The sequence below is a fragment of the Paramisgurnus dabryanus genome, chromosome 1 (genome assembly GCF_030506205.2).
Source record: "Paramisgurnus dabryanus chromosome 1, PD_genome_1.1, whole genome shotgun sequence".
NCBI classification, from domain to species: domain Eukaryota; kingdom Metazoa; phylum Chordata; class Actinopteri; order Cypriniformes; family Cobitidae; genus Paramisgurnus; species Paramisgurnus dabryanus.
Genome location: NC_133337.1, coordinates 37,039,845 through 37,064,952, shown reverse-complemented (window position 1 = coordinate 37,064,952; position 25,108 = coordinate 37,039,845). Strand labels below are relative to the sequence as shown.

The following is a 25,108-nucleotide window of genomic DNA, read 5'->3' as shown; positions in this document are numbered from 1 at the left end:
TCTCCAAAAAATATTGTAAATAGAAAAAAGGTTTAATAAAGTCCATTAAAAACATCTAGTTAACATGAACTAACAATGAACAATACTTTTACTGCCTTTTTACTTTAGTTAATATTAATTGCCAGATTTACAAAAACGTTTTTGAGAAGAAAAGAAATATTAACATTAGTTAATGCATACTGAACCAACACTGAATAATTGTTTTGGTATTAACTAATATTAAGAAAGATTTATACATTTTGTCAAAATATTGCTTATTATTAGTTTACAATGCTAAATTAACATTAATTACATGAATTATCATCTATTAATGGTCTGAAAATTATGACTAAAGCAACATTGGGCACTACGTCCTGGTGCTTCTCTTTTTTAGGCACAGTATTGCAAGTTGTTTATACTGTATGTGGTAGTAATGGACCAGACAATCAAAACACAAAGGACACGTGTCTTAGCATATAAAAGCTTTGTTTTTTATCATGTTTTATCTTTAAGTTACAAATCAATTAAACAATAAATCTAGTTACAAATTACAAGGCATAAAGATTTTAAATCTGCCTATAAATGTGGTCACCTGAAACCGAAGTTAACAAACTATCCTGGCCAATAACACACAAGGGGAACATATACTGTATTTACAACAGCCCATGCACACACAAAAGAGGAAAACTGTATCGTCACTAGATAAATAAATAGATAGATCAGATACTGAAATTACATTGTTAGGAAATATTGAGTACGTTCATGTCACTATATGCGTGGGTGGCTGTGTCTTCTTTCCTTAAATGGGTAATGAAATGGGGAATTATAGTTTCCTTCAAATGTATCTTTCAACATATGTGTGTTAAAAAACACTGTAAGCTTATAACGAATCACTTCCTCTTTAATCCAGAAACAGCTTTTATTACTTCCAAGCTGCCAACACATTAGGTATAGTCATTTCTTATCAGTCTGATGCAACATTGATGAATACATTGTCACAAGACATGTCTACTTATACCTATAATCGCCTCTATAATCTATCCACTGACACTCATTTGCTTAGCTATTTACCAGGCTTTGCACATTTCCATACACATGCACACTATGATAAAGATTTCCAAAGAAAAACTACTGGACAACAGCTCTTTTGTTTTCACTTTTAATAAATAAACATAACGTCACACTCTGTTGCTCTCAGCTAAATTTGTTATGCCCAAAAAGTGACCCAGTCTTTGAAAACCCAGCTAGGGCATTCATAAAATCATCAAAAAAAAAAAGAAAAAAGCGCATTCTGTGAAAATATAACCTCAATATGCTTAATATTGACTTTATATATTACTTTAAATATTGAAAGATTTAAATCAATGTGAAATATTTGATGCTCTTATGATCATAATTAGATTATGAAGTGTTAGCCTGTAGGGTCACAAATAAGAATTGCATGTAAGCATGACATTGCAGTTGTCAGACACATTCAAATTTTGGTAGTTTACATGAAGATGACAGTGGTATCATTTTCAAATACTTGCACTTACAACGTTTGTGTTTTCAGGCCCCAAAATTTTATTGTCATGTAAATGAGCAGTCATAATGCCAAAAACTTTCATTAATTGATACTAAATTATTTTATCAAATGCAAGCTTGTAAAGAACAGTTACACAGACATTTTCCATAAAACAGCATAAATAATTCTCTCTGCTTTTTATTTTTGTGATTACATTTTTGGAGTTAATGTGATCTCAGAAAATAGAGCTAAACTATTGTCTAATTCAACAAAAACAAACAAAAACTTGCAAGACAACAACGAAAGCAAAGAGACTTCCTTATTTAAACTGTAACACAAAGAGGACACTAAAATCAATAGTTTTTTCCTGTAGATATTAGATATTATAATAAAAAACACATACATATATATATCTCGGTCAGTGATTGGCAATGCATAAATTTAAAACTAAAAATAAGAATAATTATTGTATCATTATTAAAGAGTAACTAAACCCTAAACCAACTTTTTTTAGTTAATGATCTGTAAGAATGATGCTTTATTAGTGCTGTTCATTGATTTTAGTAAGTTTTTTGACATTTGGCTGTAAAGTGTTTCAATACTACAATATATGGTGTAAAAACGTCTGAGTGCTGCCCTCTTCAGGTTGAACAGTGGCTACTGCAGTTGAATTTTCCTATTGGATGGTGGGTCCAAAAACTGACTCGTGACGTAAGCAGGTTCAAGATCACCACGCCCTTGTTACGATCTCACAACACATTTAGTTCGTCCCCTCTATCTCCTTGGTATCTGCCCACTTTTCTTGCATTTTTCAAATATTGCAGTGGGTGGAGTCAGGCTCTGACCAGGGGTTTAGTTACGCTTTCGAGGGTAACTAAACCCCTGGTCAGAGCCTGACTCCACCCACTGGCAATATTTGAAAAATGCAAGAAAAGTGGGCAGATCCCAACGAAGATAGAGGGGACGAACTATGCTCGTATCAAGTGTGTGGTGAGATCGTAACAAGGGCGTGGTGAGCTTGAACCTGCTTACGTCACGAGTCATTTTTTGGACCCAACATCCAATGGGAAAATTCAAATGCAGTAGCCACCGTTCAACCTGAAGAGGGCAGCAATCAGACGTTTTTACACCATATATTGTAGTATTGAAACACTTTATAAATGTCAAAAAACTTACTAAAATCAATGAACAGCACTAATAAAGCATCATTCTTACAGATCATTAACTAAAAAAAGTTGGTTTAGGGTTTAGTTACTCTTTAAAGACTCACTTAACCACATGACAGTTCATTAGTTTTTCCAAAAAGTTTTTTCCATTTTAATTTTGGATGTTAGGTAAACCATTCCCTTTCCATGCAACTTAGGTTATAAATTGATGTGAATGGTGACAGTCCATAAAAACCTGTATCCACAGAAACTTCCGGTCATATATTGAAATTGCATGCCATGCCACACAACTAAACCTTTTAAGAAACAGAGAGCAATCAAAATAATAAAAAAAAACGTGGAAATTCTAAACTTGCAATAGTTAAGCTGGTTAGCATTTTTTGAAAATATAAAGATAAGCCTGGAAGACACTATTCTAGTTTTTGTAGTTCATAAATATCCAGTATTATCTCCCGTCTATAGCAGAGATCAATACTGAACATAGTCATCAAAACGCCCATCTGTGTAATATTTAACTATGAAAATATTAAATATGCTTAAAGAGTGGTTATTGAAGGCAACGAAGTACATTCGTCAGATTCTGAGGACAATGTAACTAGAGAATGCCACAGAATTTAAAACCCTCATCATTTGTATATGGTCAACACAACAGAAACAAGTTCCTTTTTTTGGTAATTTGTGTGCACATCTCTCTTAACCAGCATAATTGTGGGAAATGTTTTGTTTGTCTCAGCTAAGCTTTGAATAAAATATAATGTAGATTATGGATAACTTTGAAGATTATTGGGATGCTAAAAAGAAAGCTTTACACTTTTAATTTTGAACCTTTTACTTTACAATTTATTTGACCAATGTGTAAATGTGAAAAAACTGCAAAACATTATAGACCATTTTTCAATATGTAAACAACACAGGTCCAGAAGTAGCCTACTTTCTGTTGTTTTTAAGTTTTTTTACATTTTGATTCAGTTCTAAATGTTCTGTTGGTTGCATTTTGTTCTAATTAATATTAATATTTTGTTCAGTGTTAAAAAACTGAAACAGGAAGTGCTTCTGGATCAGTGTTGTTTACATCTTGCAAAATGGTCTAAAAACATTGAATTATCTGCTTCATGTATAACAATAAAATAAATGTGTTGCTTACTTATGCAGACATACAGAGTAAATACATTTCTCATGTTGCAGAACCCAAGAAAATACAAATGCTAATCAAAACCAGCAAAACTAAAATAGACAAAAGAATATTTAAATATATATTAAATATAGAAATATAGAGTACTGTGCAAAAGTCTTAGACTAGCAACACCAGACTTGTTGTTTTAAAAGTTTTAATGTCCATATTTATTTTTCAATCTATTTTATTATGATACAAACAGAAAATACAGGAAATATGTACAAAAAATGTATGGTGTTTAGTGTGACATCTCTTGGCATTAAACACATTAAAAAAAGATTAATTCAATGTACATTTTTTTTTAAGGTAAGTGGTTGCAATTAATTTATTCAAGCTACATTTAAACAAAAGTTTTATTTTATTTTATTTTACTATTTTTTTGTTTGTTTGTTTAAATGTAGCTTTAATAAATTGATTGCAACCACTTACTGCAAAAAAATTTAGTAAATTGAATAAATAATTTTTTTCAGTGCACATCTCAAGCGTTTTTTAGCAGAATGAAGTAAAAAGACTAATTTCTTTAGAATTAGAAATTAGAATTTAATTTTATTTAGGTTTAAGAGATCCTGCAGTTTCCTGCTATTGCTCAAGTGAAAGGAGTATTCCCTAAAAACTTGAAACATCGGTTTACATTTTCTATACAGTTTTTAATACTATAAACACATTTCCTGTATTTATGTAAAGAGACTGAGACACAATTATATATGATCACTATAACATTGCAAAAACAAAAATCTAATTCTGGCATGGTTTTCTAAGACTTTTGCACAGTACCAGTATCACTTAAGATTAAATATGTGTACAGTAAATATACAAATATATACAATAAATATGTAAACAATAAATGTCAAAAAAGTTATCTATGATTACACATATAAAATGTATTGAAAATGTAATCATAGATGAAAGCAAAATAAGCCTCTAGGTTTTAAAACATAAAGCAGTCGATACACTGTTGAATACTGTTTTATAAAAAGAAAATGAGTATAGATTTACTTTTATAAACACAAACCATATTTAGACACCTTTTAAACTGTATAATCCATTATAATCTGTGTATTATAGAAATTTAAGCGAACTAATACCTACTAGTAACTATGAGTGGCGATGTTGTATTTTTGCATAGAGGTCATCATTGTCTGGTGCTGATTTATTTCTGCTCTTTGATTCAACGTGCTTGATATCTGCATCTGCACCCAGAACACCACCATGTTTTATCACAGCATAGTCTGTGACAAGTGAGGAGGCACCCCTGTTCTCCCCTGATGCTGTTGATTTGTTTTTGAAGACAATGGTCGAATATTGGAGGGATTCTGGGTAATCCAGTGTAGTGTCTCTAGCAGGTGACTGCATAACTTTATTGCCATAAACTGGTTCGTCATTCTCCTGTTGAATAGCCTAATGGATAAGTAGTTTTTAAATGTTATAGGGATCTATATTTTTTTTGTAAAGTAAAGTTTGAGTAGTTTGTAGTTTGTGTGTATCTGTGTGCATTTGATACAACATACCTTATCGTCCAGAATGAGTCCAGTTGTATCTTCTCGTCTGGTCCAGCAGATCCATCTACTAAAAGAATACACCAAAAATAAATTTAAATCTCAATCTGCAAAACATCTTTCTGACAATTCATTGTGAAATATCATTGTCATCAGGGGCGTCATGCACCAATTTTTTTTAAGGGGGCACAGTGTCAACAGCTCACAGAAATTTGTGCATACACAGACATCAAACGAAATATTATAGAGCTTTCAGTCTTTTCCATGGCACTTACATTTCTAACAATCTGAAAACCCCTGCTTTCATGCAAAAACCTCCAAAATAAAAGTGATGACTAACTTTCATATCAAATACTATTCAATCGGAATAATGACACATTTGCATCATATTCACATCTGAAACGGCATGTTTTATTTAAGTCTTAATGGCTTGTTTAATTGTGTCATTAATGCATTTTGCACAACAACTACATTATCATATAAAATTAATGTAATTTTAAATCCATAAAGTATATAAACAACGAAAATGACATAAGCTATAGCCACGTGATTGATTTTAATGTTCAATAATGATTTAAAAAAATATTTTTAGATAAAATTATTAGAGGAACGGATTTTTGCATTAAATTTTACCTCATGTGAGCATGTGAGATTCCGCGCCCGCGTGAACTTTGGCGAACTTTGGCGTTGTGCCAAGAAGATGAATCTCTGCTAATATAACGTTGAGACGGTCACATTTAAAACCATACATTTTCTACACAGAGAAGGTTAACTGCACATTACCGTACTGGGGTTTGGAAATGTTGTAAGCGTTTCTAACACGTTTTAATTCCTCAGATAGCCAAATGCAGCAGCAAGCCAGCAACAGCAGAGAGCTCGTGAGCGCCCAGACACTGATGACGTCTGCGACTGCGCTCTGACTGCAGCGCCAGCTGCCGCCAGAATAAAAGTAATGTAACATGATCAAAACACGATCAAAACGGCGAAAATCTCCGAAAAGTGACAAGGATGCAGCACAGAATGTATAATATTGTGCATATTAACAGATTAATAGTCAAATAACAGATTAATGGACGCTTATTTGATTTTGAGGTTGGATGCAAAATCCATTGGCTCAAAAAAACCAAGGGGGCAGGTGCCCCCTCAGTTTGAATGGGCATGACGCCTCTGATTGTCATTATCTTGTGAAAATATCTTCCTTTGTGTTCATCAGAACAAAGACATGTAAACAGGTTTGTAACAACATGAGAGTGAGTAAATGATGAGAGAATTTACATTTTTGGGTAAACTATCCCTTTAAGGTACAGGTATGGTACCAATATGTAGCTCTGAGGTATATGTTACTAATAGGTTACTAATAGGTTAACTCCCCAATGACAGCTATTTGAAGTATTTGCTAAGAAGTATTTTGATTGCAGACTTTAAAATCTAATCAAATCAAATCAGGTATCTTCTAAAAATCTAAAACAGACACACACAAGGTCCTCTTTATTTGATTTTTTCTAAATCATGCTATAATGCGTGTTGTACATACCTGGGATCACACTGCATACTTACTTGTACATGTATATTGTGAGGCATAAGAGCGCCGTAACTAAAGCCCCAACAGCAAGTCCAACCAGCAAGGAGTTATTATTGAACCCTGTTAAATAAACAAGTTACAGCTACAGGCGTTATTCAGGCATATATTCCAGTAAGCAGCCATACTGATATCATGCAAATATGTAACCAAATATAATCAACTGTAGCCTAAGGAAAAATGAAAAATTGGCATCTGATTTACATGCAGTCTCTTGAAAGAGATGAAACTCTATACTGGTTTTGCCGTGAGTGTTGATGATGACACACTGCAGAGTGTCTGTGTGTGTAAGTGACTGATGGAGAGAAATGAAGCTCCTCAAGTCTGTGCTGCTCAATCGCTTCTCACTGATGAATGTGTTTGTAGAGTTACTGACAGGACGTCCTGATAGAAACCACTCCACTTTAGGAGAGGGATTCCCGTGAACCTCACATGTAAAAACTTTAACATCCCCATGAGTACAGCTGAAAAAATCAAAGATTTGGGGAGCATCTAAAAGAGATACAGAGGAAGAAAATAACTTTTGAATAATGTGTTGTTTAGTGTTTACATTGTTTTTATAAAAACCTTTGCATTTGATGAGCTATGTTCGAAGCGGCACAAACTTTATTAATGCAGCAAGTTTCTTGACTAGCAACCGCAAGCAACACAACACGTGCATCTTATCATATTGCTATTTCAACAATGTAGTAAGCCATTCGATTTTAAATTGTGAATTATTTTTGTGACATATCTCTTTAATACTCACACTGAATGTCCAGCAACACTGATGTGTTTTGGGTACCATGTTGGTTTTGGGCTTGACAGTAGTAGCGTCCTGTGTGTGTACGATCAGTCACATTGAAGGTGAGATTAGATCCAGTCTGCAGCTCCACCAGCTGTCCTCCATTCTCTCTGTACCAGGTGTAGTTGAACACTGCTGGATTTCCATCACTGCTGCAGATCAAAGTCACTGAACTGCCCTCCAGTACAGGTTTAGATGGAAACACAGACACTGATGTGTTTTTAGGCGAATCTGAAATAGGAAAAAGATAAAATATTTTTAAAAATAAATAAAAAAAGTAAACTAACTGCATTCTCTCATGTGATATGATTTGAGGCCGCAAGGGGTTTGGTACGTAGCCCTAAGTGGAAGCCTCAGTACACTGTTCATTGTCAAATGAGTCTATACCATGGCTTAATGATGTTGTGGCGATGGGCATTTTGATACTGTGTGTTGTGGCTGGTTGTTAGGGTCTTGAGGCGGTTTCCTGGAGGGAGGCTAGGAACTTGCTTTGGTGTTACACCTTTTTAAAGTTTCTATAATAACCTGATCTGAATAAACTGTACAATTATTGAATACTTATCAAATGTCAATGTTTTGGCCATTTTATATCTGCTGGGTAAACATTATAAGCCTGGTTACTTAGAATTGTCAACAAACATATTTCACAAATACATTGAAGTATCATAAATGTCTGCCGCACACTGTAAAAAAAATCCGTAGAAATTTCAATGTTATTGCAGCTGGGTTGCCGGTAATTTACCGTAGATTAACATTTATGTTATTTACTGGCAAGAGTTTGTTCAAAGTTAAATAAATTTCAAATATTAACAAGTCTTTATCTTTACAGAATAAAACCATACAATAACAGCCTCATGCAAAGCATTCTGGGAACCAAAAAATCATCATCAACCTTTTTCTGTTTTTTGGTCCAGATTTTGTTTCCCAGAATGTTTTGCTTGATGCTGTTTTTTAGTTTTACTCTGTAAAGATAAAGACTTGTAAATGTTTAATTTTCATTTAACTTTGAACAAAATGTTGCCAGTAAAAAACATAAATGTAAATCTACGGTAAATTACCGGCAACTCAGCTGCAATTTCTACGGAATTTTTTTACAGTGCATAGACCATAGGGCAGGTTATGTGGCTACGTTTTGTAAGGAACAAGAATTCCCAATTCTGCATCAGTGTAAAAGTAATAGTGGCACTTTGCTAAACCAGTCTGTCATCACTTTGGTTTGATTGACTGCTGTATTTTTGTTTCTCTGTTTGTGTTTCTGTGTTGTCAGTTTCACACGTGCGCGTCTCTGTCGTGGGTGTCATTAGTGTCCTGTCCTGTCCTGTCCTGTCCTGTCCTGTCTCTGTTTCCAGTTTATAGATTTATTCTTTCCTACCCCAGTCTGTGCTCTCTGCTACCCGGGAGTTTTTGCTGAAGACTTTGTTCACTCGACGGCTCTTGGATCTGTGTCTCATCCACCTGTTACGGACTACTCTCCATCTGCCTGCTTTACTGACTGCCTCTTGTGCTTGCCGCAGCGCACACTCGCCGCCGCATTGCCGCTGTCCAGCAGGAGGGTCCTTCAGCACTGAAGCTGCCCGGCTTCTCCCTTCAGCACCACTAACGCTCTCTCTCTCTCTCTCTGTCCGCCGCAGGATTTCCTCTTCCCATCTACCTCGAGTGCCTGTAGCCGGACTGTCGCCTTTACCCTGGCGTTTTGTGTACAGCCCCACATATACTCTCTCCCACCGTTCGTTGTCTGGCCGGAGCCCGAACGTGTGTGGTCTACCGCCCCGGTGCAAGTGTGTGCTCCCCTCCTTAGCCGTCTGCCCTGGTGTGGCTTTATGCCCAGACGTGCCATTGTCAGTTTTGCATTCATTATAATTTAAATAAAACTTTCTGTTATCTGCACTGGGATCTTCTGTTTTCTCTGAGCCTGACACAGTCACTAAGAAGTTTCATTATCACAGTCTTTGTATTTTAGATAATTCTTCCATCTGCGAATTATTCAGTTTTATTAAGTTTAATTAATAACAAGTGCTAATTATTGTAAGTGAATGAATAAGTAGACTGGTAATACTCACACTGAACGTCCAAAAACATTGATGTATTTTGGGTGCCATGTTGGTTTCTGGCTGTACAGTAGTAGCGTCCTGTGTGTGTACGATTAGTCACATTTAAGGTGAGATTATCTCCAGTCTGCAGCTCCTCCAGCTGTCCCCCATTCTCTCTGTACCAGGTGTAGTTGAACACTGCTGGATTTCCATCACTGCTGCAGTTCAAAGTCACTGAACTGCCCTCCAGTACAGAGTTAGATGGAAACACAGACAATGATGTGTTTTTAGGAGCATCTGAAGGGAAAACAAATTCAGGGCATCACATGTAATCTCCAATGATATGATCAACAAGTTTAAACTGATTTATTCTTACACTGAACACGTAATGTGATGTTGTTCTGTGCTGTTATGTTCCTCTGCTGTAGCTGGTAGGTTATAGTGCAGATGAAAGTGACTCCATGTTGAAGGTGAGTAGCAGTGAAGTTCAAATCAGAGATGATCTCAGTTTGATTCTGTTGATCCAGCTGTAGTCTGCTGCTATCATTGAGGTGGAGTCTGTCAGTGGAGCTCCATGTGAGAGTTGGTGGAGAAGAGGAGCAGAGAGTCTTAGTAGAGCAGCGCAGACACATAGAGCTCCCCTCTAACACCTCCTCCTGAACCTGAACCTCCATCGCATCCTTAAACATCTGCAATGTGGGATTGCGGGGAGAGTCTAAAAAGCACAGAGATGTATTTGGAAAGGTCACAAAAGTCTAAATTAACCCTAGCTTTTCATTGCCCAGCAAAGCATTCTGCATTGTTTGCCTAAATATGCAAAAACAGGAATAATAATTTTCAGATATGTCACTCACCGATCACATCTATTAAAGCAGATTTTTGTTTATAGATCCATTTCAGTCCACCATTACCCTCAATCCTGAAGAAAAATTGACCTCTGTGATTTGAAGTAACATCATAAAAGATGGTTGTACAGTCCTTGCTTTTTAATTTTCCAATAATTTTCCCTTTAAAATTGTAACTGGGATTTCTGGAGTCAAACACTAAATTGTCATATTTATACCACATTCCTGCAGCACTGTCAGTGAGATCATTGTCATATTCACTATTAATATCAAATGTGCAGTTTATGGTCACACAGGATCCACTCAGAGCTTCAATCTTCTCTGGCAGACTGATGCTCCAATATCCACACCAAACACCTGCAATATACAAACATGAAGCTGGAGCAAAAAAAATGCACAAATACATTTCTGTAGCCATATTTCTAATATTCACAAATATTTTAACTGCAATTTTAAGTCTGTTGCTCAGCATGATTCAGTCATAGACACTGGTTCCACATGATTGAAACAAGTCACCTTTACATTAAATGATTACTTGTAAACCAGTGTTGGGGGTAACGCATTACAAGTAACGTGCATTACATAATAATATTACTTCTCTGAAGTAATGAGTAAAGTAACGCATGTACACATTCATATTTGAGTATTTTTTTTATTAATACAAGTTACTTTTCAGTTTAATAAAAAAAAATGAATGTACTGAATTAAACTGAATATAGCCTGAGCGGGCACGGTTTGAGTCAGAAACTGAGATGGCAGGCCAGAGCTTGACATTTTGTGATGAAATATGCAATTTTTGAATGAAGGACTTCTCAGTCATAAAACACCAGCAAGCCCTGAAAGAGATCAAGCATCAACAGGAAAAAGTAACGAAAAAGTGACTTAAAAGTAACGCAAGTATTACTTTCCATGAAAAGTAACTAAGGGGACGTGCACACCAATGCTTTTACGCCCGCGGCGGCGCATGTTTTCAATTCATTTCAATGGAAACTCAGAGTTTTTCAAATAAGCCAGCAGCTAGCGGTTTTCTTCCGCGCTGAAAACTGGCGCCCAGCGGTTTTTCCGTGCTCAGCGCTGAGCGCCGAGAGTTGAGAAATGTTCAACTTTGGAAGAAAAGCTCCGCTCGTCAATGTCAGTTCTCACGCGGCCGTCCAATCACAGTGAATGTGGGGCGGACAAGTATCATAGCAACCAACCGTTTCACAGCTGACGTGTCAGAGCTACCAAATCGCTTAGCTGAAGAAAGCTGGCACTCAGCTGAAAAACAGCTGGCATTTGGCGTTGTCCAGGCGTTTTCAGCCGCGTTTATAAGTTTTGGTGTACACAACCCTTAAGTAACGCAATTAGTTCCTTTTTTGGGGAGTAACTTGATGTTGTAATTCATTACTTTTCAAAGCAACTTTCCCCAACACTGTTGTAAACTATACTTAAATACTTCATGAAGAGGAATTAAACTGAATCAGTAAAACCATCAAGATTTGTAAATGTTAAAGCAACTTTCAGGAGCGCTAGCAGGTTACTCATAACTGAACAATGCATAATAGAAGCAAGAGCTGATTACACCGTTACAGTGTAGCATTTCTGATTAAATTACTATAATCAAAGCAACATTAATGATCACATTGTAACAGATTTCTTTGTAAAATGATATTTGTTCATATTACTTTCCAAAAACTACATAATAAAATAAGTAAATTGATTTAGGCCTACTTTTTCAATACATGCTAAACACTTTGATGATTCACAACACACAGTAATGATGGTATGATGAAAACATAACCTTGTAAGATAAAGACAAAAAAGATGATTGTCTCAGCTACACCCATCTTGCTATTTAAGGATGGCTCAACCTAAAGTGGAGAACACACATTCATTAATAAAAAAAATTAAAAGTATGGTGACATCAGTAACAATTAACTGATAATCAATGTGCTACACTTTTATGTTCATTAAAAGTTATTTGATTTACCAAAGAGCACCTTTTTTATTTGTACAATGAAAGTGAATAGTGACTGAGGCTGTTCATTATTCTGCAATTTTTTTTTCAAGAACATAAAATTTTGGTCACAGTGGTGAGTAAATGGTGATAACATTTTTATATATCCACACAAACCACAAATTTATTCACACAAAAGGCCGGACAATCAGCTATTTAATGAAATTTGTCCTAGTTAGCTGTTCTTTTCTGTTGATTTACAAGACTTTATGAAGCCAAAACTAAACTGTTACTTGCTAAACTAAATTGTTGCTTAAAGAATTATTTATCAATTTACTAAGAGTAGCTGTTTTATCTCTTATTAATAAACGTACAGCATGTGAAACATTTAAAAGTGAATTCTAAAAGTACCTAAAAATAATTATAAACTTACCATATTTTAAAAGCTAGAGAAGTCCTCTGTATATGGAGCATCTGAACCTTTTGTTGGTCAGGAGTACAGTGCTCCACTGTAACAATTACTGAAACGTATGCAGAAAATGACACAATACACCAGTTTTACATCTTCCTCTTTTTCCTCAGTAGTGGCTGACGCAATTAATGACCATTAACATAGAGATCTATGCAAATAACTTTCAAATCTAGTGTAAAATCAACATCTGAATGCAAATGACATTTGTTTTGTCAGTCTTTCTGTGACAGTACATTGTGTTGCAAATAGCCCTCTATTCCTTAGAACAAATACAGTACAAATAATTCTAGCTGATAATTGATAAAAAAAGCTGAACATACATACTGTACAGACAGGGACATTACACAAGAAGGATGTGAGCAATAACGCCTAATTTTCTTGTCTGTTCTGCTTTATGCTTTGGTACAACCTAAGAAACATTTAAAAACTGACAGTTAACTAATTATTTAAAAAAACATTAATTGCTTCTTTTTACACCACATTACCTGAAGTAGAAGAAACTGTAAAAAAATATTTCACACAGCTACAAAGGTTAAAAAGAAATACATGCACATGAGTAACATGCACATTGTAACTAGTACATTAACACATAAACCTATATTCAACCCTTTATTTTACTTTGCACCAGGAACTTTTCATTTATGTCAATTAGTTCACACGGCGGGTTTTGTCTGACGGACCAGACCAACAGCGTATTTCGTCCCCTGCTTTGTTGTCTCTGTATGACCGGGTAGCTCGTCTGTACTTTTTAGTTTTGTTTTAACCTTTTGTTATTCTTTATGTCTCTGTAATTTTTAACCTGAATTACAAAGTTTTTTTCTAAGTTAGTAATTGTTATTACGACGTTTGAACAAACGATGGAAAACTAGCAGGCGATGCTAGCATGCTAAAGCTGCTTTTCTGTGACAATCAGGTGATCAAAATAGTATCGATATTCTTTATTATATAAAGCTTTTCATTCATTTATTCATTCAAGTCTTAATTTTGTACAATTTCTGAACATAGAATGTTACGTTTTTCTCTGATTTTTTTTTGCAAACTAATGTTTAAGTTGAAATTAGTATTTGTTTACGTTGGTTAAATGTTCGTATAAATTTTTTTTAACTGCTTCATATATTTAAGAATTTTACACAAGGTTACTAATGTTTTATATAGTTTAATATAAATGTTGTTGCAAGTTCGGCTTAATTAATTACCTAGGTATTTTAACAGTTTAGCTCTAGCATCAATTGCCTATAGAATTATATTATAATTATTGCAGTGTTGTTTAAAATGGTTTTATTGTAATACTGCATGTCTTATTATTTTACATCTTAACAACTCAAAACATTCATGTCAACTATCTTGATACCTCTAACTAAGAGGCTGCCATGAAAGTACCCATATAATTTTTTACATCTCTTGTGATGCAGGCCATTTAAGATGAGAATGTTCTCAGTTTCACACAAGACAGCCTTTGTGGTGGACCACTGTCCATACATGGCAGAGTCCAGCCGGCAGCTGATCGAGTGCGACATGCTGACCAAAAGCCGGTCACAGGGTGTAATTCCTCTGGCTCCCGTTTCCAAATCCCTCTGGACATGTGCTGTCGAGTGCTCCATGGAGTACTGCCGGATACTATTCGATGTTTACCCCACCAAGAAACTAGTGAGTCTCTGGAAACTGGTGCCCAATTTGCTAAAAAACTAAAATGTTCTCATTATTGCACTATTTTTATGTGCACCTCACAATTGTGTATTGCAAACTGTACAGGTGAACTACATTGTCAGTGATTCTGAAGTTCACATCCTGAACACCTGGAAACAGGAAAACCAGAACACACAGGAGGTAGAACACATCCATCACTCTGCACATCCATATCCATTACCAGGGTAATCTGAGCGTTGCGTTTTTATGTGTTTTTGGTAGCTGATGTCTGCCCTGGCAGCTGTTGGGCCTCCAAACCCTCGTCAGGATCCTGAATGCTGTAGTGTCCTGCATGGGTTGGTGGCAGCTGTGGAATCGCTGTGTAAGATCACAGAATATCAGCATGAGGCTCGAACTTCTCTGATGGATGTGGCTGACAGAGTGGTCAATAGGGGGCGCATTGTCTGTCTAACTAATGCCAAGAGGTGAGCATTTTTATTGCATAAGATTGCATTTTTTTTCACATTCATCAAATTCAGTAAAATTTGGAAATGTCCAGTAAAATTTTACACATACTGTGCAAAAGTCTTAGTCCACCACCCCAGAATAAGATAGGTTGTTTTTGCAATGTTTTTGAGATCATATATAATTGTTTCCCAGTCTCTAATAGAAGATAATACAGGAAATGTGTATATGGTATTAAAAACTGTATAAAAATGTAACTGATATGATAAGTTTTTAGGGTAAACTCCACTTTCATTTGAGCAATAGCAGGAAACTGCAGGATCTCTTAAACCTAATTTTTTTTATCTTAATTTCTAATTTTAAAGAAATTACTCTTTTTACTTCATTCTGCTCAAAAACACTTAAGATGTGTTTAGTGTCAAGAGAGGTCACACAAACCATTGACAATGCCTAAAGAATTTGGTCCTGAAAATGTAATTTTTTATTTTATTGTACATATTTCCTGTATTTTCTGTTTGTATCTGGTGGTGGTGACCTAAGACTTTTGCACAGTACTGTGTGTACATACATTTTCAGCTATAGAAACGTGAATGCTTCGCTTATTTGCTTCAAAATGTACTTCTATTTGACATGCTTTATTTAAAATTAGCATCAGCAGCGATTCTTATATATTTAGCTATTTATTTATTTATACTGAACCTCATATTGTCTTCTTCTGTTCCCCTTAAGTGACACTCATGTCAGAATGCTGGAGGACTGTGTGTTGGAAACCATTCAAGAGCAAAACAAACTGGCAGCAGGATCCGATCGGTCTGTTAACAGTGAAAAAGTTAATAACATTGAAGGGATAGTTTACCCAAAAATGAAAATTTTCTCATCCTGGTGTTGTTCTAAACCTTTGTTTTTTTTTTTATAAACACAAAAGATGATATGAACACAGCTGGTTGTAACCACTGACTTCCATAGTAGGAAAATAAATATATGGAAGTATTGTGATAAATGATAAAACTTTTTTTTTGATAAATGATGGTAAGCACACAGTTGACAGTACCCAATGAATTCCATCGTATTCGTTTTTCCTACTATGGTAGAAAATGGTTACAATCAGCTGTGTGCTGCTTACCATCATTTATCAAAATATCTTCTTTTGTGTTTATCAAAAAAGGTTTAAAACAACATCAAGATAAAAAAACTATTTTTGGGTGAATTATCCCTTTAACACACACTTATTTCAGTTTTCTCATACTGATGAATGGTTGATGTATGATCTCTGTAGACTGATGCCTATTCAACAGTGTGAGCTTGTGCTGGTCCACATCTTCCCCCAGGGCGATGACACGCTGGTCTCAGACCGTCAAAAGAAAGAGGTGAAACTTGAATGCTTTTTTTTCATAAGTGCTAAACAAACATTTAGTTGAGTAATTTATCATGATGAATATGAATGTAAGTTACTTGATGTGAAAAGAGTTTAAACATTTTACATGTATTTGGCCATTATATTTTGTTGCTCAAGCTATGAACATGATTCATCCTATCAGAATTAAAAGGACAATCTGTTTTGCATCTGACAATACAGAAAGCAATATAAAAACCATTTTGTCTAATTCTCTATTGATCTGAACGGAGTGTCTTTTTATCTTGTATTTTTGGCAGCTGTCATCAGTATTGAGCAGTGAAGTTCACAGTGTGCGCGCTGGAAGATATCTGGCTTCTAAACTAAATGTGCTGGTTCAGCAGCACTTTGATTTGGCCTCCACCACCATCACAAACATCCCCATGAAGGTCAGACTTGTTGTCAGACAGTTTTCTGTCTGCCTTTCTGTCTCCCTCTGCCTCATCACTTGTTTGCACTATGTCGGTTTCTTACACAGCTGCTGTTTTCATGGTTTATTGTTTGTTTTGCTAGCCTACATTAAATGTCTTTGAGCAGGTCAGTACTTCACCAGAGCTACTATTACTATTCCAGATCAAAACCTTGTCCCGTCTCATCCAGCGCTTGCTAATCTCAGATCATCAGTGGGAGCTTTCTTTAAATTCGATAAAAATATATATTTTTGATAAAACTGTGTTTGCACATAATGTTTACAGTCAACATGAAATTAAAACGGACCTGTTTGCTTCTCTTACATACATAATCTAATTTTGCATGATTCGCATGTGTACATTATTCAAAAAAGCATTTGTTTTTTTATTTAAATAGTTTAACTTGCTTTGCCTTTGAAATTATTTGTTTTTTCTTCTGACGTCACCTACTGCGAAGGCACGAAAATGTTTTAAGTAATTGTTGTAGTCTATGCAGCCTTTTTGAAGTAATTTTTTTAAATAAAGAAGACCGAGTCTTTATCTCATTAAATATTAGCCTTTTTAATAAAATGTTAAACTTTAGGGTAGTACAGTCATTTGTAAATGACATTTCATGTTGACTTTAAAGGAAAACACCACCGTTTTTCAATATTTTACTATGTTCTTACCTAAACTTAAATTAATACATACCTATCTTTTTTCAGTGCATGCACTTTTAATCTTTGTGTACAGAGCTTCGTGAATGTGTTAGCATTTAGCCTAGCCACAGTCATTCCTATGGTTCCAAACAAAAGTTTTATTTTGTACCACCATACTTACTCGTGTATCTACTCGTGTTACAGTCTTTAAATAGGATAAACATGGAAGTGTTTGGTGGCTTCTAAATTCATCCCTGTTTGGAGCCATAGGAATGAATGGGGCTAGGCTAAATGCTAACACATTCACGAGGCGCCGCACAAAGATTAAAAGTGTACACTTTCGTCGAAGTTGGGGTAAGAACATAGTAAAATTTTGAAAAACGGTGGTGTTTTCCTTTAACATAATTGTAATAGTGAGTTTGCTGCTGCACCTAGATCAGTTTGATTAGTATCCAGCTGGATGGACAGTTGACCCTCTAGACCTCCTTTAGCCCCAAAAATCCTCCTTATCGGGTGGCTGTCTCTTGCTGTAGTATTTTTCTCTTTTCTCTCCCTGGACAATGTCTCTTAACCTGGCTGGGTGTGGTCAGATGTGAAGTGTGTTTTATTGTTTTGGTTGCTTGTGTCTTTAAAAGCTGCAGGTTCCTGCAGAAATGCATAGTAGCATTAGGGTGTGTTTGAGGCAGTAACGGTGATCCCAGGGATGAAACATCTTTGTTCTCCTAATTTTCTCCTGTCTCCTGTTGTGTATTTTGTAGCTCACAGCCTCTGATCTCCATGGCTGGGAGACTCAGAAGCCTTAGTGAAAATTTGACCCGTGAGGGCACAGTTATGTTGTAAGCTGTGCCCTTTAAACATGAAAGCAGCAGTAGATTGTGGTGTGTCGTAGTGTAGACACCCCACTGATGTTTGTGTGTGTTTGTCCCTATATATGAGAAGGAGGAGCAGCATGCTAACACTTCAGCAAATTACGACGTTGAGCTACTGCACCACCGGGATGCTCATATGGAATTTATTAAGAGTGGTGAGTGTTATTGATTCATCTTAAGAGCAATTTTTCAGCCTACATTTCACTGCTTAATGCAATGGAGATTAAAGTCACACTTAAAAATTATAGGGGCAGTTTCCCAGACAGGGCGTATCCCAGTCCCAGTATTGTTTTTGTAAGGTTTGTTTGTAACAACTACCCCTAATATAAAGGCATAGTACTGAAACCGCCCCATAATGTCATAATTTATTTGCTAACATGTTATGGAACGCCTGTGACTTTTGGTTATCTGTGAAACTTAAAAGAAGTTTTGCAGAATGCTGATTTCCATATCTTTGTCCAGTGACAGTCATGCTCCCAAAAAGTCCTACACATTACAATTAAAAATACAGTATGATACTTACAACACATTATCACAGCCAACAAATCTTTTTTTTTTTTTTTTGCTTGTCACGTGACTAATCACATTGTGAAATGTTTGAATATGCAGAAGTGCAAATGAGGTTGCATGGGTTGGGCAGCTTTTGCCATTTTTCAACCTGAGGTCACTGTCTGCTTTCTCTTAATGCAAAATGTCAGTATTCACTTCTTTTGCATTCCACGAAAGGAAAATAGTCCTTTAAAGTTTGGAACAAAATGAGAGTGAACAGCTTTAATATTTGTGTATACTAAATTTGTAATTGTATAACCCATGTTTGTCGTCTCCTGTTTTTTTAGGTGATTTGCACATGGCTGGCAGCACCAGCAGAGACAGCGGACTAAAGGAAACAGTCACACTTAAGTGGTGCACTCCACGCACCAACAGTGTAGGTAAGTACTTGAAATTCTGGGAAATGTAGTCCTCAGTCTGAAATGTTATGTGACTGTTGTGATTTTATTTTCTATATGCAGAGCTGCATTACTGCACAGGGGCCTATCGGATTTCTCCTGTTGATGTCAACAGCCGGCCATCATCCTGTCTTACAAACTTCCTGTTAAACGGTGTGTGTTTGAACTATTTACTTAAACATGATTTTGTATATTAACTCTTTCCCTGCCATTGATGAGTTATCTCGTCAATTAAAAGAAAACGCTTCCCTGCCAATGATGAGTTTTTACAGCAATCCGTATTACCGCTATTATCCACCAGGTGGCGCTTTTACCCAACTTATAAAACACGAAGCATCCACTAAGCCCAAAAACGGTTAAAACTCTTGTTTTTGTTTTGATAACCGCTCTGAATCTGATCTCTAATAAAAGTTCTTTACAAAATGCAATTATCTCTTTTTGCTTTTTGCTCACAATTTGATAAGAGAACAAATGAAGAAAGGATGAAACTTTTTTGTTTGAAAGCAGATGTTTATATATATATAAAAAAAATTGAATCCATTAAACTTGTGAAAATCATAAAAGATGCTTGCACTGGCGGCAAACTTAAAAAACAAACGCTGGTGGGGACAAATCATTGATCATTGGGGAGTTAATAATCATGGATGGTAATGGTACATTTGTACTTTATAAAATCCAACCAATTTCTTAATGAAATCAGGTCCCTGATGAAATCTGTTTTGTCTTCTTTTATGAACCTGTTATACTCGAAATTGCATCGCATTACAGAATTAAAACTTGTTGCTTACTCTGTTTCATGTTGAATATGAGATGCTTTTTATGAGGAGCTCAGCTGCAAAAGCCGCTAAATGCAACCTTCGTCAAAAAAAGATAATGATATTAAGCTCCCGGCACATAATATATATTCCTCAAATTATTTCACTTCAAATCCACGTAATCCAAGCCTGAGCCTTTCAGAAATACAGCTATCAACTAAATTCCACTTCAAATTTCAGTCATCCAAGTGCACAGAAGATGAATGCGATCCACTGTCGTTTCACATTCATCTTCTGTGTGAACTTATTTCCCTTGTTGTGAGTACTTGAATATATCCCGAATGTGGCAGCCACATGCATCACAGCTCCCTCTAGTGTGCATTTGTTTCTTTTTTACCTTTTGATTTCTGACTTTGCTTATTTTCTAGTTGTGTGACTTTGCAACTGTTTACTATGTTTTTTTTTCCAAAGAAGTGGAGATTTTTGCCAGAAAAGCTTGACTGTACATTTTGCAGCAAAAAACATTTGTGAAGATAAGGCATTTCAATGACTGACTAATAACCTTTTCATTGCCATTAAAGTGCAATTACTAAACACAAACATAAGCACCTGATAAAAATGCTCATTTAACAGAAAACCTGTGGACAGTTTTGCATCTAAACCCTTCATATATTCCCATGGTGCGCCTTTGCTCCAGATACAGAAAGACAATCTGTGATCTGAAATTATTATGATTATTAATATTGTGTTATAATTTCTTTGTCCACCCAGGCCGTTCAGTGTTGTTAGAGCAACCTCGCAAGTCAGGATCAAAGGTCATCAGTCACATGTTGAGCAGCCATGGAGGGGAAATCTTTTTGCATGTTTTGAACAGCACACGGTCCACGCTAGAGGACCCACCCTCCATCAGCGAAGGTTGCGGGGGCCGAGTGACAGACTACCGCATCACTGTAAGCAGCACTGCATGACTGTCACCTTTGAGCTTTAAACTAGCTGACCTGTTAGGCTGCATTATCCTCATGTCTGATATACCACAAACATGCGTTTCTAGTCGTTCTGACCTCGAAATAAAAGTAATTGTGAATGCAGCATTGTCTGGATTTCCTCTATCTGAAGTTAATCCTGTTAATATCCGTCTGCAGGATTTCGGTGAATTTATGCGTGAGAATCGCCTGACTCCATTCCCAGATGCACTTGTAGATACAGCAGGCAGAGCTCCAATCGAAGGAGCCAAAGCCCAGTTAGAACGGCACACACGATACTGGCCAATGATCATTTCCCAGACCACCATCTTCAACATGCAGGCGGTGAGACACTCTTCTGCAGTAAAATCCTATTTGTACTTTGTCTTTGTTTTTTTCCATGTCATGCTTGTTATTATGTGGGTCTCAATTGATTAGTGGTGATTTGTGTATCAAATATTTATGTGTGTGTATGTGTGTTCCAGGTGGTGCCTTTAGCAAACCTTATAGTGAAGGAAACTCTGACAGATGAGGATGTGCTGACCTGTCAGAAGACTGTCTATAATCTTGTTGATATGGAGAGGAAAAGTGATCCTTTGCCAATCTCAACGGTGGGCTCTAGAGGAAAAGGTCCCAAACGGTGAGAGTATCATCATTAGGGCTGGGTATCGATTCAGATTTTCCAGATCGATTCGATTTCGATTCACAAGCTATCAAATCGGTTTGATTTCAATTCTCGATTCAATTTTCGCTTCTGGTTCTCGGGACGGTTTTTATACTCGATTCTCGATTCAACTCAATGAATATAGATTTAATACAAATACTATATTAATAAAAAGAACAGTGAACAGCAGGTTACAAGTGGGAAATTAATAAAATCGATGAAGCACCGGAAACCATGAATGAATGACAGGCTTGCCTCTCGCTCCTTGGTTACATCGCACAAGGCAAAAAAGAGGGTGACATCTAGTGAAGAAGACTAGTAATTCGATTAACGTAAATCTTTCGTTCAATGTTTGCAGAAATAAATATGAAAGAAAAAAATCTATTCTGCTCTTTGAGAATCGATTCTGAATTGACCACGTTTTAAAAAACGATTAATCGAAAAATCTATTTTTTTGTCCAGCCCTAATCACCATAGGTTGTGACCTGCATGTGCCTTGCTGTATTGTGGCTTTGATCCAAACCCTATGTGCCTATATTTGCAGCTACTAAAGATACATATCCCTTGCATATATGGCTGGATTTACACTGCAAATCTTGATTCCCAATTCCGATTTGTTGACACTATAAGATTTTTTTTTTTGATGAGCTGTTTACATCATAATTTAAAAGCGCCTCGTATCCGATATCACCATTTACGCTAAACACTTGCCAAAATAATGCAAGGTAGGCATACTGAACCGGAACAGCTTAAGCCACAGAGGAAGTAAACGTTGCGATATGCAATGGACACAAACAAATTGATTACACACGATTATAGAACTTTATTTCTGTAACAAGACATAAAACTTCAGCATTACTGCACTAAGTGGAGCCATTGTGCTAAAGATAAGAAGAGTCATGATCGCAGTTGGTGCCAGCATCGCATTTTCAATGACGCACAATACATCTTGACATGGAAGTATCCGATCTGTCTGCTTGCAATGCGGACGCGAATGCATATATCCGATTTATTTCCACATATAAATATTGGAAATCTATTAACTTTTTTTTCTGCTTACATGTCCGTGGGTCATATCTGATCTGATGTGCCACATAAGGGAACAAAATTGGAATTTAATCACTTCAAACATGCAATTTAAATGCGCCTATGCTAGTTAGGCAACTTATTAGGTTTGAAAGGGCATGCAGGGTGTACATTACCAGGTATTGTGTATATTAGAAAAGACATGCATAACTGGTATTGATTTGTCTGTTTTTATGCGTGCAGTGATGAGCAGTACCGGATCATGTGGAACGAGCTGGAGACGCTAGTAAAGACTCATGTGGGCACCAGTGAGCGGCACCAGCGCGTTTTGGACTGCATCACTGCGTGTCGAAGCAAACCCCCCGAGGAGGAGGAGAGGAAGAAAAGGGGAAGGAAGAGAGAGGACAAGGAGGACAAAATCGACAAGAATGGCAAGGACTCGGAGGAAAAGAGCTGGACCGCAGAGTCCGAGAGGTTAGGCTGCCGAACTTCCCTTCCTTTGGCAAACATCTCAAATGTCAGAGGCTGAAGTGCGTTACTGCGAAAAGCACTTTACAAGTACATTAATCAAGCTGCGGTTGCTTTTAGTTTCATTAATCTCCCAGATTGTCTCTAAGGTTCTGATGTATGTGCTTTTTCTCCTCTAGGCTGAAAGGGGTAATGGAGCGTGAGAAGGATGAACCGGCTGAATGTGAAATCATCAAAGATTCGCCAGACTCTCCAGAGCCCTTGAACAAAAAACCACGTTTAGCCACAGAAGAGCAGCAGCCTCCTGAGAAATCCAAAGGTTTACAGTCATGTTTTATTTTTTATTTATGATTTCATCATTTGGTTGATATAAATATCTCACTTTCGACATTTAACGGCTTTTGCATTTGTGCTTCACATTTACAATCAGATCTTTTAATAAGAAAATAATGTAAAGTGTAAAGTCCTGTTAACCAATGTCCCTTCTCTTTCAGGTCCTGTCTCTCTTCTCTCACTTTGGACCAATAGAATCACCCAGGCCAACTCCAGGAAGCATCAGGAGTTTGCAGGCAGACTGAATTCTGTGAATAACAAGGCAGAGCTTTATCAACATCTCAAAGAAGAAAATGGGTGTGTTGACTATTAATTGTTTAATAATATATATTTTGTATGATATATTTATGCATTTGGCAGACGCTTTTATCCAAAGCGACTTACAGTGCATTAGAAGGTATTCAGTATTTGTGCATATGCCCCGTGATCCCATTTATCTGTATGAATGAGTCATTTGGTGTTTACTCACTTTGTTTTCTCACAGGATGGATGTTCATGAGAACGGAAAGGCTACTAGATAATGTGTGAATTGCGCCTCTTCTCACCTGATGACATCATCGATTGGTTCACAGGACCTGATGATGACATTGTGGCATGATATCAAATGATTAAAACGGTGCTGGCTTTGAGCCAGGCTATGAACAAGGTGATGTTTTATAAGGAGATAATTTTTTATATGCTTTCGTTTGTACAAAGAGTGAAATAGAATTAAAAAAGCCTGTAAATTGTGTTTCCTTTTGCCTTGGTTTATTATTGTCTTTGCATTAATGTGACCTTCACAAAACATAAATGAACACACAAATCTGCTCACAACCACAGACTACAGCTTAAATCCATAAACATAAATAAACTAATTTAACTTTGTGTCATGAATTTTCCGCTTGAGTTGAATATTTTCACGTTTGAGGTGATTCAGGCAAATAGCGCAAATTTGCGACATTCGCATCGCCCCGTGCGAGTTGTCGTCTTTTCGCGTCTTTGCATTGACTTTGTATGTAATCTACAATCTTTGGTGTCCCGTTATGCTGCGTACACAACAAACGCAAAGCATCGCATTCCCTGCTCTAGATTACTTGCGGGATTTAACTTCGTGTCATGCAAATTTTTTATGCTTGAGTTGAATTTTTTCGTTTGAGGCATTCTAATGTTTTTTGCAGCAATTGTGCTGCCCAATTTGCGTCATTTGCATCGCCACGCGCCTATTTGCATCTTTGCAATGACTTTGTATGTATTTGTAACGCATGCTTAAATCCACAGCCTTGCAAAGTATCGTTTATTTGACTCGTACGTGTACATAGACGTTCAACGCATGCGCATTGCAACAAAATGCAATGCATCTCCTGCACTACATACTAAATTCTCCTCTATGCGCATGTGCGAGCTATGCATACAATGTACGCAGGGTTTCAAAAATCCGGCGGTGCGTGTACAGTACAGTACGGATGTCAAAAATTGTGTCACGCAACAAGGTTGTAAATCACTGTCTTCCCTTTTAACTAGATATCCGAGAATGCTTTGTTTGCAGGGTTACATCCTTATATTAATTAGGTTTTTATTATTTTCCATAGGTGGACATTTTCATAAAAA

At 36.4% G+C, this 25,108-nt stretch overlaps 3 protein-coding genes across 3 annotated transcripts; 1 reads left to right on the top strand and 2 right to left on the bottom strand.

Annotated features, from left to right (window-relative positions):
- Nucleotides 1-2,712: 2,712 nt before the first annotated feature.
- On the bottom strand, nucleotides 2,713-10,003 carry LOC135749929 (sialic acid-binding Ig-like lectin 11). Its single transcript, XM_065268613.2, has 6 exons — nucleotides 9,743-10,003; nucleotides 7,647-7,913; nucleotides 7,103-7,390; nucleotides 6,877-6,961; nucleotides 5,332-5,389; nucleotides 2,713-5,221 (listed from the first exon to the last, which is right to left on the bottom strand). The coding sequence occupies exons 1-6, from the start codon at nucleotides 9,759-9,761 to the stop codon at nucleotides 4,919-4,921; spliced, it is 1,020 nt and encodes a 339-aa protein (XP_065124685.2). The 5' UTR covers nucleotides 9,762-10,003; the 3' UTR covers nucleotides 2,713-4,918.
- LOC141282242 (myelin-associated glycoprotein-like) lies at nucleotides 9,987-13,158 on the bottom strand. Its single transcript, XM_073814846.1, has 4 exons — nucleotides 12,927-13,158; nucleotides 12,338-12,407; nucleotides 10,567-10,914; nucleotides 9,987-10,427 (listed from the first exon to the last, which is right to left on the bottom strand). Exons 1-4 carry the CDS (start codon nucleotides 12,927-12,929, stop codon nucleotides 10,069-10,071), a joined length of 780 nt encoding a protein of 259 aa, XP_073670947.1. The 5' UTR covers nucleotides 12,930-13,158; the 3' UTR covers nucleotides 9,987-10,068.
- Nucleotides 13,159-13,634: 476 nt separating this feature from the next.
- Nucleotides 13,635-24,255, top strand: ints13 (integrator complex subunit 13). Its single transcript, XM_065269387.2, has 17 exons — nucleotides 13,635-13,878; nucleotides 14,378-14,612; nucleotides 14,718-14,792; nucleotides 14,874-15,076; nucleotides 15,786-15,866; nucleotides 16,333-16,423; nucleotides 16,710-16,838; nucleotides 18,437-18,521; nucleotides 19,203-19,295; nucleotides 19,377-19,466; nucleotides 20,840-21,018; nucleotides 21,211-21,375; nucleotides 21,516-21,670; nucleotides 22,964-23,194; nucleotides 23,368-23,507; nucleotides 23,683-23,818; nucleotides 24,006-24,255. Exons 2-17 carry the CDS (start codon nucleotides 14,388-14,390, stop codon nucleotides 24,040-24,042), a joined length of 2,115 nt encoding a protein of 704 aa, XP_065125459.1. The 5' UTR covers nucleotides 13,635-13,878; nucleotides 14,378-14,387; the 3' UTR covers nucleotides 24,043-24,255.
- The last annotated feature ends 853 nt before the right edge of the window (nucleotides 24,256-25,108 follow it).